Here is a 17,260-nt window from a genome sequence, read left to right as displayed (position 1 = left end):
GGTAGTTATCAATGTCTCTATAATCCATCTGGCGGTTACACATTTCACTTATAATTTCCCTGACTTTGCAGAGGATATCCATGACTTCATCAATTGTCCTCTTCAATCTCAGCTGAGCCTCCACAGTAAGCTGAAAAAGGCAGTTTAGCATTAGGGTCAACAAAGTACACACATAACTTTATTAATACAATTAGCAGTGTCTGGGCACTCTGCACACTTTTCGGTATGTTGTCCAAATCGAACCTCTTTAATGCTGACTTGGGCCACTGAATAGACAATTTTGGTATAGACAACTTTGCAAACTACATATGTCCAAATGGGCATATATTACTGGGTATGTGCAAAAATAGACGACAGGGACACTGCATAGATGCAACAGAGCACATGACACTGGCTATGTGCCTGGATAGACAACTTTAGCAGTTTACATGTGCAACTGGGCATGTGACACTAGGTATGTAAACATTCTTGGTCAATCCTCCAAAATCGGTGTGTGCGACTGATAGAGTAGCAAAACAAGTGGCAAGAAGTGAAGAAAATGCCAGCAACAGAAAATTTAAAAAGTTGGCTACAGTGAAGTGAACAGAATGGGACGAGAGGGGGCATTCTGCGAGGAGCGTTGATCTACAGATAAGTGAGGATATTGGTAATAGAAAATCAAATCAAAGGAGTAGGCTACACAGAAGCAAATAATGTGGCAATACAATGTGTCGTTACATTGTTTCAACGCTAATGACATTAACAACATTCAATGTGAAGTGGGTTGTCTGAATTTTTTATGCTCACAATATCCTCGTTGAGGAAGTAGCGTGGTAGACTAAGCGGAGGGTCAATTTTACGCTGACTCAATGTACTGTGGAGAAGAACTGCAACCCTTTCAGTGTCAAAAGGACCGCTCGGACCAAGGACGTTTTCTATGGACTAAAATAAAAAGAAATAAAAGCAAATACATTTTAACTTCAGTCAATTTTTCTGATGAATGACTATTCAAAAATTGACAAGTGTTAAACCCAATGACTTTACGAAGCTGCCTGTATCACAAGACACAATACGGAGCTCTTCCCTTCAACATGTGCCTGATTCTAGCAGAAGCGTTAAGCTGGTCTGCATTTCACTGCCGCGGTATTTTCACCAGTACTTGCAGACAAATTGACACCTAGCAAAAAAAAGCACTGGACGCTTTTAATACTAGATGATGGTTTCAGTAGTTTTAGATATGAATAAGATCACTTAATTCAATAAACTTTACCAGGCTCAGCATTGTTGTTGTTGAAATGGTTACTTTCAACAAATAATTACAGGTCAGTACACACTGAATATGATAATGAGTAGAACATCTCATGTAGAATATAGGTGATGCTTAGACAACTGCCAAGAGAAGGCATTACTCCCTGACCTAAGTGTTTAGTGTATGCCACTGTGAGTGTAAATATTCATGGAATACCTTCAGGCATTTGTGGCTAATCTTGCCCTTTCCCTGCTGTGTGTGTTCTTCAGTCTTCCCAGAATTAGCTGTTCAAACCGTATAAAATATTGCTACATGACTTACTGCCAGCTCTTTTAATGCAGATTCAGGATCAACATCTTGCACAATGACCACATTAAATGAAGCCTCAACTGATTCGTTATTTGCGGCCTTTCGCCTTGCCTGTCGTAGCCACCTATGCCGCCTCGCTTCCGCAAGTCTTGATACAAGCACACTCTGAAATAATAGCAAATGAAATGTAAAGAACAAGAGCATTTGTGATTTGACTGTCATGCATACAAATAAACATCTGTTGTAGGTTATTGGCACCAGTTAGACTAGACATCTACCGTCAGCAAATTTTGCATGGTATGAGACGACGTACAAAAATGTACACCCACCATCATACTCATTCCGAACAAGCCATAAGCGCGTTTTTGAGTCTACTGCAGTAGGTGCTAGCGATTTCTGGACGGACTGCCTTGAATGTCATTGCTTAATGTATCTTTTTTCCGAAACACTTGGTGCTTGCTTCTTAAAAACAGCATTTCTTCAAGTTAAACCGTTAGAGATGAGTCTCCTATATTCATATCAAGTCTGACGGTGGCTGTACATAGAAAATGCACAGCAACACTAGTACCTTCCAGGCAGCTACCAGCAGATACCCAATGTTATAGTTGAAGTCAATGAGAGCAAGAAATTTGCGCAGAACCAATCTCATGATGACTGTCAATGGTAATGCACTTAATTAGCATTCACGCATATAGCGACCCACCGTATTGCTGGAGACACCTATATCTATAGCCTATAGTAGTCTTTCTGAGACTTTTGTTGCTTGCGCATACACTGTTCTCCATTAATAGCTAACTTTGGTATGGCATTCGCTTTCCAAGGTGACAAATATATGAGGACAATGCTGTGACAGCAATAAAATGAACAGGAAGGAATGATGTTGATAGAATGATGAAGGCAGTATGATGAAGTCAGTATGACGGCAGCATGATAAAAATGAGACAATTTTGACATTATGATGATAGCAGTAGCCAGCCACTTAAATGAACATGGCCATATATTCGATGAAGCAAGGCTCTATATACTACTAACAAATTTCTGTTCACCTCGCAAGAGGAAATATACAGAATCCTACCTCATACACAAGTTTAAATGCCTGCACCCGACGGGGATCAATTTGGAATGTGGCAACACAGAATCGCTAAAAGCTGTAACTTGCACCTGAAATTGTTATTAATGGAGGCACAAAACACGTTAGGCCTCCAGCTATTCTCGATTCTCAACCTCGCCTATTCCTCCATTTCCAGTTCATCCCTGCCTATCCCCTACCAAACAATTTATTATTTTTCACGTTTTTACGCATACATCAACCATACGAACGCTTTTCCCATGTACACCTGCCCACTCACTGTTTTTAATTAATTTTTTTTGCTGTCACCCTCTTATTAGTTCTCCGCCTCCTCCCCCCATTTTACTTTCTTTTAAAGATCCACACCGACACACTTCAAAGTCCCAGACGCCAGGATACCTTTTTCGGCGCCTCGACCATACACGTTCCCGCCACTTCTTTATACCGCCGTGACGACGCCTACGATGAACTACTGAGGCTAACATCCCTTGAAAGACCGAGCTGCTGCCTTCCAACTACACCCCCCTCCCCTCCAGGCTCCGTGTCGCCATCTTAACACATCCAAAATTACCGGACGCATTGCTGCTACGCTACTCAAGTCATTATTTCAACTCGTCCTGTTGTTACTCGCACACTGACCGGCTGACCAGCTGTTCAAAGACCCAAGTGCACACCGCCTACGACACCTCTGAACACTCTCTAACCTCTCGCTCCCCCAACACCCTCCTAGTCATTTTCTTTGTGCCGCTTTCCCGCTTTTGTCCCCTCGTCTTAGAAACCACGCCTACAGACAGTCAAACGACAGCGGTCATTTTCTTTTCAGTCTCTCCCTTTACAGCCAGCCGCCACCGACATCGACGTGACGTCACTCTACTAACCCTCTAAAACTAACCTGTGGAGGATGACGAGGCCGCCTTTGACGAAGATAGGTCCTTCTATCGAAACGTTGGCCAGCCTTTCTGAGGCACGTTATCCCTGTTTATAACCTTTATATCACTTGCTTCACAAGATCATTCACACATCATCCGGCATTCAGGCACCCTTCTCTTTTAAATCTCCTAGCGCATGTGCAACCCGACATAGTCACGCAGTAAATATCGTTCCTTTCAGGACACATATAGACTGTTTCAAACTTTCTTTTTTTCCACTCACAGTTGAAATTTGGAGCAACTTGGATGGTTCGCTACGCACATTGCCTTTTGCAGTTTATTGAGCATATTGAGCATATTGCCTGTTAATCTGTTTGCATAATTTTAGTGTTTGTTCTTTTGTTTGTACTAAAATCTTGTACCCACTCCTGCTATGTTTGAAATATAGACAGCAGTATTTGTAACTAAAAAAATAGTTTAAAAAATGATGATGGCATGATCAGCATGACGAGAGTTGAATGAAGTTAGAGCAATGATAATGGTACGACCACACTGTCATCACTAGGACGGTATGACAACAAAAGCATGACGACAACTGCTTAACAAAGGTATGAGGACAATGGGATGACTGCAACAGCGTTACAACTGTCGGGCAACAGTGATTCAATGACGACAGCATGATGACAGCATAACGAAAGTACGATTGTAGGATGACGCAACGACAATCGCACGATGAAGCTGGAATGACAATGACGCAACCACCATGACAGCATCACAACCACGAGCACAAATTTAGTGGCCCAAGCTGTGGCCGCACTTAGTTCCCGCACTTCTCATGAACTAGGAAGCTTTTTAATTTATAAAAATTTGTGATGCTCATGTAAACGAGTGCTCCGTTATGCATGTATACCATAAGAACCATTTAAATAATGTGAACTGGACACGGACGAAAAAGGATAAATACACACACCACGCCTGTATGCATATATGCGCCCTTTTCGTCCGTTTCGAGTTCATGCCTTTTAAGCGTTTTTATGGATTACCAACGTGCCCAAACTGCCACTCTGGCTATTAGACCACTTGGTCCACTGTGTCGGAAGGCATGGCGACGATAGCATGAAGGGAATCGGATGACGTGGAATGACGATTATGGAATGCCCACGATGGCATCACAATTAAGAGCACAGACCGAGCACAACTCGTCAGTAATGAGGCAGAATTAAGGCAATAACAGAACAGCATGTCAATAAACTGATGTAGTTTGTGTTAGGCATTGCCATAACAAAAAAAATGTTCAATTTAAAAAAATTGTCAGACCCTTAAGTTCTGTCAAGAAACCTTTCACTACACTCTGCGGTGATAGCATTCAATTTAGCACCCTCGAAGTTAGTAAAGAGGGGCATACTAAAATCACGCCTACGTGCAGCACTGGACAGATCATGTGCCCACAGAGCTTAATGCAGTAATCAGACACAGGTGGCTAGCTTCAAGCGTGCCGGCTATCCAGATGGCATGCTAAAGTGTGGCACAAGGTCTCTTGACTGAACTGGGCAGTAGTGGCTTTATCATAGTACACTGAGGTACCCTTTTGATATGCCACATGTTTGCGCTACATATAAGCTGGAGTGTGAATCACGAGAGCAGTAATATGAATGCAAATATCACCTCCCAATGCCAGGGAGAAGCCAAAGAGGTGTTAGTCACTAACCATGATAACCTAGGTTATGGCAAATTCTTGTTTTTAAAAAACCAAGAACATTCATTATTAACAGGAAAATGGTAGCTTGAGTAATTATTTTAAGAAAAGTACTTAAAATATCAGTGATAAAATACTGAGAATATCACATTGGTCTAGTTACCTAATGTAGTCACACAGTATCCTAAGTTATGAGCGAAACAGTGACAGCAGGCCATTTGTTTTAGTTATTTTGTTAAATGCGCATTGTAAAGAAGAAAATAAATTACCTTAGGTGATTTGATTCGGCCTTCCTTGTCTTGCTTTGCCTTTTCCCAAAGCATATTTGGGTAAGTTGCTGCTAAGGTCTCCCCTAGTGCATAGTACTTCCATCGCCTAATTGCAGTGTTCTCATCTTGAATAACGTTGTTTTTACTGAAAATCACACACAAAAAAATAAATTTACACGTCCTGCCTGGTCTACATTTCCCAGACTGATATTTGGTGAGTACAATATTGTCACGACTAAAGAAGACAACGAAGTGAGGGACACGAGCAAGTAAGGGCTTCCGTTTGGAGAAAAGTTCACTTTATTGCGTAAACAAAATGATGAAAGTCCTCTTCCAAAACGTTTTGGCAGAGTAGAAGTGCGACCCTCTAGGAAGCTAATAATGGGCTCCAATTCTGGGTCTTCGCATTGCTGCTGTGCGTGCGCAGCCGTGTTGACAACTGCAACAAACGCTGTAGCGTCGTCATCGTCTGCACTTGCAGGTTCGAATGGGGCGCGAGAAAGGCAGTCCGCATCCGTATGCCGCTTTCCCGACTTGTACACAATAGCCATGTCGAATTCTTGAAGTTTAAGGCTCCAGCGCGCCAATTGTCCTGATGGGTCTTTTAAGTTCGTCAACCAACAGAGTGAGTGGTGGTCACTGACAACATCAAACAAGCGGCCGTACAAATATGGGCGAAATTTGATCACCGCCCAAACCACCCCAAGGCACTCTTCTTCTGTAGTTGAATAATTTTCTTCTGTGCGGGAAAGGCTTCTACTTGCATAGGCTATCACTTTTTCAGCGCCACTGTACAAGTACAGCTCCTAAGCCGATATTGCTGGCATCGGTGTGAACCGCTGTCGGGGCGTCTTCATCAAAGTGTCCCAGGACCGGTGGGTTTTGAAGGCGTTGCCGTAGCTCGTCGAATGCTTTCTGCTGATCTTCATCCCATACGAATGCTACGTCTTCTCTGGTGAGGCGTGTCAGCGGCGATGCAATGCGTGAAAAGTTCTAAATAAAACGCCGGTAATATGCGCATAACCCTAAAAATCGTCTCACTGCCTTTTTGTCGTCGGATGGCACAGGAAAATGTTCAACGGCTGCTATCTTTTCCGGATCAGGTCGTACTCCCCCATTACTGACAACATGGCCTAGAAAAAGAAGCTCTTCGAAGCCAAAATGGCATTTTTCCGGCTTAAGCGTGAGACCAGCGGACCGTATGGCTTGAAAAACAGCACGTAGTTGCCTCAAGTGCTCGTCAAATGTCGCAGAGAATACAATCACATCGTCCAGATATACTAAGCACGTTTGCCACTTGAGTCCTGATAGAACGGTGTCCATTAGCCGCTGAAATGTTGCCGGTGCGGAGCATAAGCCGAAGGGAAGTACCCTAAATTCATAGAGACCATCAGGTGTCACGAATGCTGTTTTCTCGCGGTCTCTTTCGTCTACTTCTATTTGCCAATAGCCGCTTCTTAGATCCATTGACGAGAAATAACGTGCAGGGACATGCTTGTGCTCGTGTCCCTGACTTCGTTGTCTTCTTTAGTCGTGACAATATCAATAGGAAATGAAATTTCAGTAAAAGCTGTAGCAATTAACTCAAAACCGACTTAAATTTTCAGAACATAAACTCCTCTACTGAAAACAGGATATGATTGAGCATGTTTGATGCAACTTGTGCAAGACACGGTTTACACATGTCTTCTCATGAACTTGGAAGCTGTTTAAGTTATAAAAATTTGTGATGCTCATGTGAGTGCCCTGTTCTGTATTTATACAGATGTAACACTTGTAGTACTTACTCAAGAAAATGAATCAACTCATGACGAAGTTGTTTCGAAAGACGACGATGAATACTCTCAGTAATGTCCATTCCATGAAGAAGTGGTTCATCAACGCAAGAAAACAAAGGCAGCTTGTTTTCTGGTGACCCCTGGACACTTGCAAGTGGCTTCTATAAAGAATGTGGAACCACAGCATCACGATTACAATCCAAACCAAATAAAGGAGCATTAATTCTAAGTATCTTTCTGTACATATTTTATTGTGCCACGTAATAAGCTATTTGAATATGTAATACACACAGTACAGCTGGTCACTAACACAGTAGTCACATAAAACAGCAGCAAATCGTATCGGAGAAGTGAGACAAGAAAGGAGACTGCGATGATCAAAGGGCACCTCGTGATCATACCACTCTCCTTTCCTGCCTCTTTTCAAGCTCCATTTGCTGCTATAATGAACCAACAAGCAAACAATACATTTCGATCACATAAAACGCTTGGTATAAACTTCAAAATCAGAATAAATAAAAGAAAGAGCAGTAGACATACAGAACATAGAACGCAACACTCTGACTGAATTACAACAAAAATAACGAATATCAACACAGTGACCGTCACTACTACAAGTCACAACAGTGAAGCTATCCGTATTGTATTCGTGAATATGTGTTACTGGGATGACACAGCATGACAATTTGGACAGTTAAACCATTACTGGCCATTTGTAAGACAATATAAATAGTCCTCGCAATGCACCTAGTGGCATATCAGGAAGTAGATTTTCAATGGGATGCTCTACCAATTCAGCTATGGCGGCTGCTGGCTGCTGCAGGGAAAACGAGATAGTATCACATTGTAAATTTGGACATGACAATTTGGACAAAGCATGTTGTATTTCCACCAGCAGCATTGTGTTCCACATTATTTTTCTTTCGCTAGTACTTGTCCCCCTTAAAATGAAAAAAAAGAAGTTATTTTCCCTAGCGTTCTCTGGCTTCAGTGTCTGTCACCCTTTTACTTCCTTGCTTTGCCACAAGTTTGAAACCACACATCTATAAGCTATGTTGCTATGCTCTTTGTTGGTCTACACAGAACCCCAAACAACTAGATTCAAATGATATCAGCAAGGTCAAAGGATGTTTAGAGATCTTGGACATACATCTTCAAGACAACATGCCTCAAATAACACTTCTACCTCCAATGTGACAAATGCCCGACATTTGCATAATGTCAATGCCTTGAAACATGGACCCACAAACCTGCCTAGGAAGAAGACAAACACATGCACAACATGATTGCCTGAACAGAACAGCGTAATACACACACGCTATCTCCGGGTACAAACGCTGCAATAAGCTGCACGGTGACATACAACATTGCGACCAATGCATATACCCAAGACCTGCACACGTTTGCCTACCCAAACAACAGCTGAAATAATGGCAATAACAGCACCACAACACGTGTAAAACATTATAATTAGCACGGACACTCAAGCAGCATGCCAAGCTTTCCTCACAGGAAGCCTGCCCAACTACATCCATGAAATTCTACATTGATATAAACAATTGCTACATGAAATGCTACATTGATATCACCATTCAAAGGGTACCTAGCCACTGTAACATTGGGGACAATGAAAATGCACATGCTCTATCACATGTAAACATTCAGGGACTTCCACACTAGTGAACAGATGAACTCACTCATACAGAATTAAAACAAATAGCCTCATACTTGCAACACCTAAAAAATGTCACAGTTTCGCCCTAAGGGTGAAGCAATGAATGCGATAGCAACACAGCAATGTCATACGAAGTAATGTGAGCGGCTTTGGTAGCAATATGAATTGTAGTAAACATGAGCTGATTAAGTAAGCAGGTGTGCTGCGGCGTAAGTAGACCGACATGAAGAGAGACTCGATGACCACGAGAAGGCGCGTGTGAAACGGTGGTGTTGATGAGAAGCGCTGCCCGTGGGCAGCGCGTGCGAAGGGACACACCTGTAGCGCTGCACTGCCGATCCGGGCAGCATTGCATGTGTAGCGCGCGTTGGAAAATGTGGCCCGACTATTACTAACTGTGATGTGAGCGCGCAAAAACAAACATGAATAGATCACACTGAATGACTGCAGACAACGACTGTCAAAACGCTGGCAGCAAGCGCATATACGCCGCAACGGGCGAAGGTACGTGCGGTCTATCGCTTCAACGGAAACTGAGCGGCGAATGCACAGCGCAGAAAGGTCAGAGCCGTGTGGAGATAAGAGACGGTGCGAGCGAGCGACGAGCGCGGTTGTTGGCAGAGTAGAAATGCGCCCCCCCCCCGTTCCCTCCGGCGCTCGCTTCCCGCTTCCTTGCTTGCGCGTGGAAGATTGAGTGCGTTCGCTCTCCGTGACAGCGTGCGTCCCCGCACGCTTCCGCTCGGGCATACGGCGCGCGGCGAAGATTTTATCTATACGGAACCTCACGGCAACGGCGACGACGACGGCGACGGCGACGGCAGAAATCCGGTGGAAGTGTCCATATAATTGCTATCGCAATAAAATAGAGGAATGGCATGAACAAGAAACAATTCTTCCATTTCCACCATGCTCGACAACACACGACGCTGTTGCATGCACACATGCCAAGCCCAAATGTACTGTCTGCCCACACAAAAAATATCCTGCACTACAAACCGGAAAAGAGGCCTGCACAATATGGACGGAATACAAGGAATGCCCAAATGCATCCCCTACACTGTGGCACTGTACATGCAGTCAAGAGGCACTTCAATCTATACCTAAAGGACTACCGAAAAGACCCCACACACTTTAGGAGTGGCTTAGTGACCCGACACCATCTAATGTGACCGCAATAATGCAGCTTACAACGGCCCTTGGGCTCACTGTACCACAAGAAGCAGACAGAGCCCAAGCAAGAGTCGACGCCACCGACGTCACACCTTCACCCCCGTTTTCCACAACATCACCATCGCTCCAATGCCCAGTAGCCCGCCGCACAGGGGGCCGAAATGAAATGTTTTTTCTCTCTCTGCTTGTTGGTTAGCTACACAGATCACTTATGTAACTGAACATGTGATGCAGTGTAAATAGACTGAGGGATGCATAAAATACAATTATCTTTTGAATATGTAAATACAGGCCAGGGGAGAAGCAAGCTTTTAGTTGACAAAATGGCCTCATGGTCTGTAACACTTCCCATGAAGGCATTCACTTTTGGAACATACGTTGTTGTCAGAAGTTTCCAATTCACAAATACCTGGTCATTAAAATACACTATGTGATTTACCCTACAAAAGCATGGCTGCTCACTGACGCGCCCAGTAACAATGATATCGCTCACCCTGATCACAACATTTTCAACAGGTGCCTTTTGCAATGACAGGCCACATTGCCCCACATCACAAGGGGCCAATCCTGCATCACAGAAGCTTTGGCTAAGCACAAAAGGAGTACCATATACAGGTGGCATTCTGGTATCTGCGTATCCCGTTTTGGGTGTGCCATCGTCATTCCGAAGGGCATAAGATGTATTAGTTTGAAAAAAATCACTCACGGAAAGTGGTACATTTTTGAAATTGAAAAGTTTTTTAGACTTCGGCAAGGCATTTTTTGCCTCCATCCATATTGTCCAGTGATGACGTGCTGGCCCATGCATCTTTATTTGCTCAACAGTGTGGATTAACATGTGCATTTTAGGAAAGACTGCTTCATTTCCATAGCACTCAATGAACATTTTATGGTGGCTAGAAATTAGCTCCTCCAAATCTCCAACAGCCTCTGCAGTCAAAACGGGTGACAAAATTATTTGTGTAATCTGTGCAACTTGAATAAGACATTTCATCTGCATCGAATCTTCCGGAATAAATTCATCAACAATTAGTGGAAAATGAAGAATAAAAACAAGAGAAGCGCTTGCAGAAGAAACAAGATTCAAATCTCGTTCAATCAGGCGTGGCCTGTCGCTGCTGGAGACTGCATGGTGAAACTGAAAATTTTAGATGGCTTTGTTCATCTGTTTCCTTGTGAGCCATTTCTTCTCCTTGATAGCAATACGAAGGAAAAGAGCTATTTCTTTTGGCACAACACCTTCCAGCAGAACATGCATCGGATCATATAATACGTCTTTTGTCAAGGAGAAAAAAGGAACTGATGCCAACACTGATTCACTGTTGATCCCAGATTCTTTGGATAACTTTTGTTTTTGTGAAGGGTTTTCACACTGATTGAGTTCCTTCATTTGTGCCCTGACGCTGCTTTCTGTTCGAAGAGTGCACTGACCGTGGTTTGTGTACTGTGCGTACTCTGCCGTAGGCACAAGGCAAGTGCGACAGCAACGGAGAACAGCAGGGCTAAATGACTGCTTGAATACTGCCAAAGAGTTAGTCGCCAAAGCATCTCCTGTTACTGCCATGAGTGCGCCAAAATACCCTTCAGGGCCTTTGTCTGTTTCAAAGACGATGCCTTCATTTGCAAGCAAATTCAATGCATGCAAAACATCATCGAAGAACTTTAGCCGTTCACTATGTTGTCTTAAACTTGCTGTAAGGCCAGTGCCAAGCAAGAAAATGTTGCTTAACTTGGACCGTTTGTTAGGTGGAAGGTTCAAGAGAGTCACATAAAACATGCTGAGTTTCCCCTTTTTACCTCTCTTCATGCCAATTGGGTTTGTTAGTTCAACGTCATCATAGTACAGACTGAGCAAGATAATATTTTTTTTTTGCTTTTGGAACACTGGGTGTGAACTAAACCTTGCCCCATCGCTGAAATCATGAATTACACAGTCATCTTGCGTCCTCTGCATTTTTCTTACATGGGGAACAATGTCTGGATGTTTGAGCAGGATTTGTAGAAGGTCAAGAAGCTTTATGACATAGGCTTTTGCCCCTCCAGTCAACACGACTTCAGTAAGGGGCACAAAAATTCTTGCATTCTGGTAGATTTTCTTCCGAACACGGTCATTTTTGATGTGACCAATGTGGACAGGAACTCCAACTGCACTAAACATGTCGTCCACCTCCTGAACTACATCATCAATGACCGTCTTAGGGCACCTGTGATGGCCTTCAAGGCGCCTGCACAGGCTTGTCAGCATTTTAGACACTATAGCTCCCTTATCAGTTTCACAAGTATCTTCAGATGTTAGCTGAACATTACCTTCTTCCTCATTGCTGCAACTTTTTTGCCTTAGATTGCTCTGATCTGTCCACTTTTTTCGGCACACCTTATGATGCTGCTGGTAGTGTGTCAGGTAAGCAAAGTGAGAGTTGCACATTGAGCAAACAAACATCACATTTACACCTCGGTGGGTTTTTGTGTGGCTAGCAAATGTGCTGAATGCAGTGCAAAAGAAGCCACACTGAGAACATACATGCTGCCCAGTCAGAGAACGCAGTTCCTTTTCCACTTGTGTCTCAGATGTACTTGTCTCAGATGTACTCGCTTGCTGTGACAAGGCGATGTTTCCAGTTTCATTTCTCCCTGCATTTTGATAGGTGTAGGGGCACAAAGGACACTTTACTAAATAATGTTTTTTGACTATGCTAATTATTGATTTAACGTCTCTTATACAGTGCACAACTGCTCTCACTCTTCAGTTTATGCTGTACTCATCTTTCATAAATGAATGTAAGCAATAAATTTTTAAGCAGTGAAAGTAAGTCAGTATACAGGCACGCACATCAAATCACTTTCATGGAATTGGCAAGGACTGTTCCATCAGCATGAAGTACTAATGCCTTTAATAAATAACAATGCGGAAAGCTTTCCAGTCACAGCGGTAACCTTAGAACTTGAGTGCATAAATTGCCCCACGATTAAAATAGGAAGGTTTATTTTAAGTTACACCTTAAACTGTTGTATAAAAGCAAGATGAAAGATTATTATCTCATTTGGAATGGGGTTCTATGAGGTTCTCACATTAATATGCAATTTTGTGGTATAAATTCAATAAAATTTTAAATATAATCTTTTAAGGCATACCTCCTGGTCTCTCTGCACGCTGGGTAGTGGCCAAACTTGGCTCATTCTCCTCGTCAATGTTGCACAGACTTTGTGCACTGGAACCTGTATGCACAAAAGCCATTCCATTTGTTTGAGTTAGAAATGTCCAAATATTCAAAACTTCGAACATGAATTCAATAGTCCCTGCTACTCGATTCGTATTTGTTTTGAGAAATCACAATTAGCATTTGCATAATATTTCTTTCTTTCAAATACACAGGGTGTTTTCTTCGACGTTCACATAATTAAAACCACCTGTGGCATGCAGCCCACTCATTCATCTGAAGGGGGCAGACAATGCTTTAAGTAAATCAAAATATATAAGTGACAAATTAACAAAATTACACTAATAGCCTTCCTAACTATTTAATTTAATTAGCACACATATTGCAATATACAAACTGAAGCCAGTCGTTTCACAAGACGCATCCCCTTGGAATGAATTTTAAAACTAGCGCCACTTTTGAGAGCTGTCAAAGTTTTCAGTAAAAATGCATTAACACTGCCCTAATACTTTCAACAAGTTGCATTTTTGTGCACTGAAGCTGAAAAATTACAAGAACATTAGTAAGTTTTCTAGCAAACTTTAGGAGTACATGGGCGGTTTTCTGTAACAGTCTACCTAGTGGACTGTCCATTTTGCCATTTCTGCGACCATTGGTTCGCTGCTGCTTGACGTGCAGGAAAGTGCCAGCCAGTCTCCTTCCTGCACATCAAGCAGCAGCGAATCAACGGTCGCCGAAATGGACAGTCCACTAGGTAGACCCTTACAGAATACCGCCCCATATCTCTCTTAGCTGGTGATCTTCAGGATTTCTACCAAGTGGATAAGAGTTTCAGTGTCACAGACTACAATTAGAAAATTTCAATATGTGCCATAAAGTAATTATTTTCAAAGTATATTAGCAAAACATCGTTATACGAAATATGTCTACCTAGAACGCAGTAATCTAGCTCAAGAAGTAGTAGTGTGCTACATGTCATGGGTGATCTTTAAAAATTCTTCTAACAATAAAAAACACCCCGTATAAGTGAAACACTTATGGAGCCTCAAGAGCGAGAGAATGATGGATGGTACAGCTGTTCTAAGTGAGGCTACTGCAGGATAGCTAGAGTTGCTATACAGTTCCTGAGCAAACATATGAAACACAAATTCTGCTTAATGCTCAACAATCTTGAGTCATTCAAAAGACTGGCTTGCTTTGAAGCAGCCCATATATGAAGTTGTTCCAATTTGTTATTTGACTAGTCTAACAATGTTTGCACACTATTGCACAACTGTAGTATCACACTTTCTCATTCAGTGAACACAATGTATGTAGCTGTTATACTGTTCGATTATTTCATTACAATCACTGTCAGGTTGCCCAGATAATTCATAGGAGGTATTATTTACAAGCTCCTCCCTTATTCGAACAGCTAATTCTGAACGGCATTACACCCATGTATCAGCAAATACACAAACATTAATGTTGCTTCAGAAATGAGAAAATATTTTGTACAAAATTCAGGGGTCATTTTTGTTGAATATGCTTATTCGATTCGGAAATAACCCCTTTCAAGCAACCCTAGTTTTAGGTAATTGCTTCAGTTTGGCTGTTTGTACCAGTATGTGGGTAAAGGTAAATTTTTTGGCGCAGCCCACTATATCAACGTACACAGAAACCGGCATCTATAACTTATGCTATTCATCCTATGAGTCATAGTTTGTAAGATCCAGCAACACGCTGATATCCTGATAGGATTCTTGCTTACCAGTAGCGAGGTTTGCAGGTGCTTCTCCTTGAGCTGTCAGTGTTGCTGCGGATGTTGATGGTTGACTCGGCCCTGCATAGGTATCAAATACATAAGGCTACAATAAAAAATTGTTTATAGCACCAAGGAAGCAAACGATACTCTGAAAATGATACATGAAGAGGGAAAAATGTAAGGCTGTGGACCACAGCTCTAGTTTTTCTACCTGCTATGGAGTTTTAACAACAGAATTTAATGTCTAAGCTTCCACTGAGTGAATACAAATTGCACTGAACATCAGCATTCCACTTTAGCAGGCACAAATGTCTTACTTTGTGTGCACAGATGTGTGCAATAAATGGTGTTGCTAATGGCTGATGTTAGAAACTTTTCACAGACCTTTTTGTGCCATTAATGCATGTGTCTGAAGGTGGTGTCATCATCTATTTATTGCTTTTACCTAGTATTTTTCACTGCGCCAAAGCCCTCTCTCATAAAAAAGAAAAAAATTACTCTTCAAAAGGGGATTCTATTTGTATTACATAAGGTATTTCTATTACATAAACTGTTGCTTTAGGTGAATGTAAAATTTATCGCCTTTCAAATTTGGTCTCTACAAAAGTGTTGGTTTCATGATATGCAGATGCTGATTTTTATGTAATTGTCACCTGGCGTGATGTCGAAAAACTTTTTTAATAGTCCATTTGGTAAAAGTGATTTTTTTTCTTTTTTTCTTTCGTAAAAGGCTACGAAGAACGAAACTGTTTGAAATGACCTACGTCTGACGTCTCGAAGCACCTTGCGAGACCGTGGCTCGGGACCAACTCCGATGCCACCTATTCAAGTGCATGTAAAAAGCAGAAAGGCTTGTAGGAGACGACAGACTCCTAGATCAATTTAAATGGAACTCTTTGCATTTAAGGGATCAAGTTATCTAATGACTGTCGGAAGCGCTATGTTCATTTAGGGCTAGGATTTTTTTCACGAAAATTGCCAAATTTCGGTAAGCTAAAAAAAAGAAAAAGAAAGAAGAAAACAAAGAGCCTGAGATTCACAATTTCGAAACTGCACCAAGAGCAGAACTCGTAATTTTGTTAACTGCTTCTGTTATATAGAGCATCTAAAACAGACAGGATTGATTATTGATACTTTACGTAAATGAATTACAATGTTTATGAAGGTTTTAGAAAAGTCCTGCTCACTCATTGGTGGTGCAACTGAGAGGCACGTATGATACATCAATGTTCTCCGCTTTCGGTGTACTATTAGATGAAGCCTACAGAATTGTGATATTTCTTGTGATTGCTGAGTTACAATGCTGCGAGCTAGACGATTTCGTTTTCTGACAATACTCGACCTTCAATAATTTGTATAAAAGAATTCGCCCGCAAAAAAAAAAAAAGCATCGTGACAGTCACTAGCCTTTTTTTTTCCCTTTCAATGCAGAAACCTCATAAATTTGCTTCAGTGGCTGACGAGAAAAACGATTTCTCCGTTCCCATGTATTTCGGTAGAGCCCCCGAGTTAAAGTTTCTTCTCAGCAGCCGTTCACAAGACCACATATTATGTGAGGTTCGTTACGTATGGTGCTCAGTTCAAAAATAGCACAACGCAATAAATGAAGCATGTAATCATCCTATTTCAGGACAATCGAAACCAACTTACCTAGTCGGACGTGGTTCACGGGGCTATGTCCGCAGTACGCGCACCATGCCGCTTGATACGGCGCGCCCGGCTGTCCGCCGTCCGTGAGCGATCTCGTGTAGCCGTCGCACTCGCATGAGTTCTCATAACGGCACTGTCTCCTCAAAACACCCTTTACATCAGTCGAAGTGTACATCTTGCGAAACCATCCCACGTATCCTCGGCTGCGACAGTGAAGTCCGCCAAAAAGCGCGCGAGACTCTCGAAAGCACAAAAGAATAGTTCACGTAAACGGAGCAGGCGAGCGAAAGAAACAAAGAAACCGTCGGCGGCGTTCGTTTCGCGGCTGGGTGAGAGAGGAGAAGAGGGAAGGGCCGAACAGGGAGAGAATGCGTTTAATGCTGAAAGCCTCCTCCTCCGCTTCGAGAGACTTCACGGCGCCCTTCCGTTTTTCGCGCTAAAAAATAGCGACAGGCTGCATATAAACGTTGCGTCCGCTCGGGGCCGCATATAGCGGGCCTAGCCTGCCGCCGCCGCTATTGTCACGCTTAATCTCGCTTGAAAGTCCGTTTATATGCAGTACTTTGCGCGGGAACGAAAATATACCGCATATGAGCCGGACGTTATACGGTACTTGACTAAGAGTGTACGTACGTAGAGCGATTC

General features: G+C 42.5%; 1 protein-coding gene across 1 annotated transcript; it reads right to left on the bottom strand.

The window, feature by feature from the left end:
- Positions 1-89: 89 nt before the first annotated feature.
- LOC125945746 (zinc finger protein 133-like) lies at positions 90-16,790 on the bottom strand. Its single transcript, XM_049668019.1, has 5 exons — positions 16,616-16,790; positions 14,972-15,043; positions 13,196-13,279; positions 12,371-12,694; positions 90-130 (listed from the first exon to the last, which is right to left on the bottom strand). Exons 1-5 carry the CDS (start codon positions 16,788-16,790, stop codon positions 90-92), a joined length of 696 nt encoding a protein of 231 aa, XP_049523976.1.
- Positions 16,791-17,260: the final 470 nt, after the last annotated feature.

This window comes from Dermacentor silvarum, chromosome 5, assembly GCF_013339745.2.
Source record: "Dermacentor silvarum isolate Dsil-2018 chromosome 5, BIME_Dsil_1.4, whole genome shotgun sequence".
NCBI classification, from domain to species: Eukaryota; Metazoa; Arthropoda; class Arachnida; order Ixodida; family Ixodidae; genus Dermacentor; species Dermacentor silvarum.
This window is presented reverse-complemented; position numbering and strand designations above follow the sequence as displayed.

Bases quoted from the DNA above. Each gene is read 5' to 3' on its own strand.
- LOC125945746 (XM_049668019.1), bottom strand. From the start codon at position 16,790: ATGTACACTTCGACTGATGTAAAGGGTGTTTTGAGGAGACAGTGCCGT. The intron at 15,044-16,615 runs GTAAGTTGGTTT...ATACCTATGCAG, and splicing joins CGTGAACCACGTCCGACTAG to GGCCGAGTCAACCATCAACA. The intron at 131-12,370 runs GTAATGTTCAGC...TGCCTTTTTCAG, and splicing joins TTGCAGCAATGAGGAAGAAG to CTTACTGTGGAGGCTCAGCT.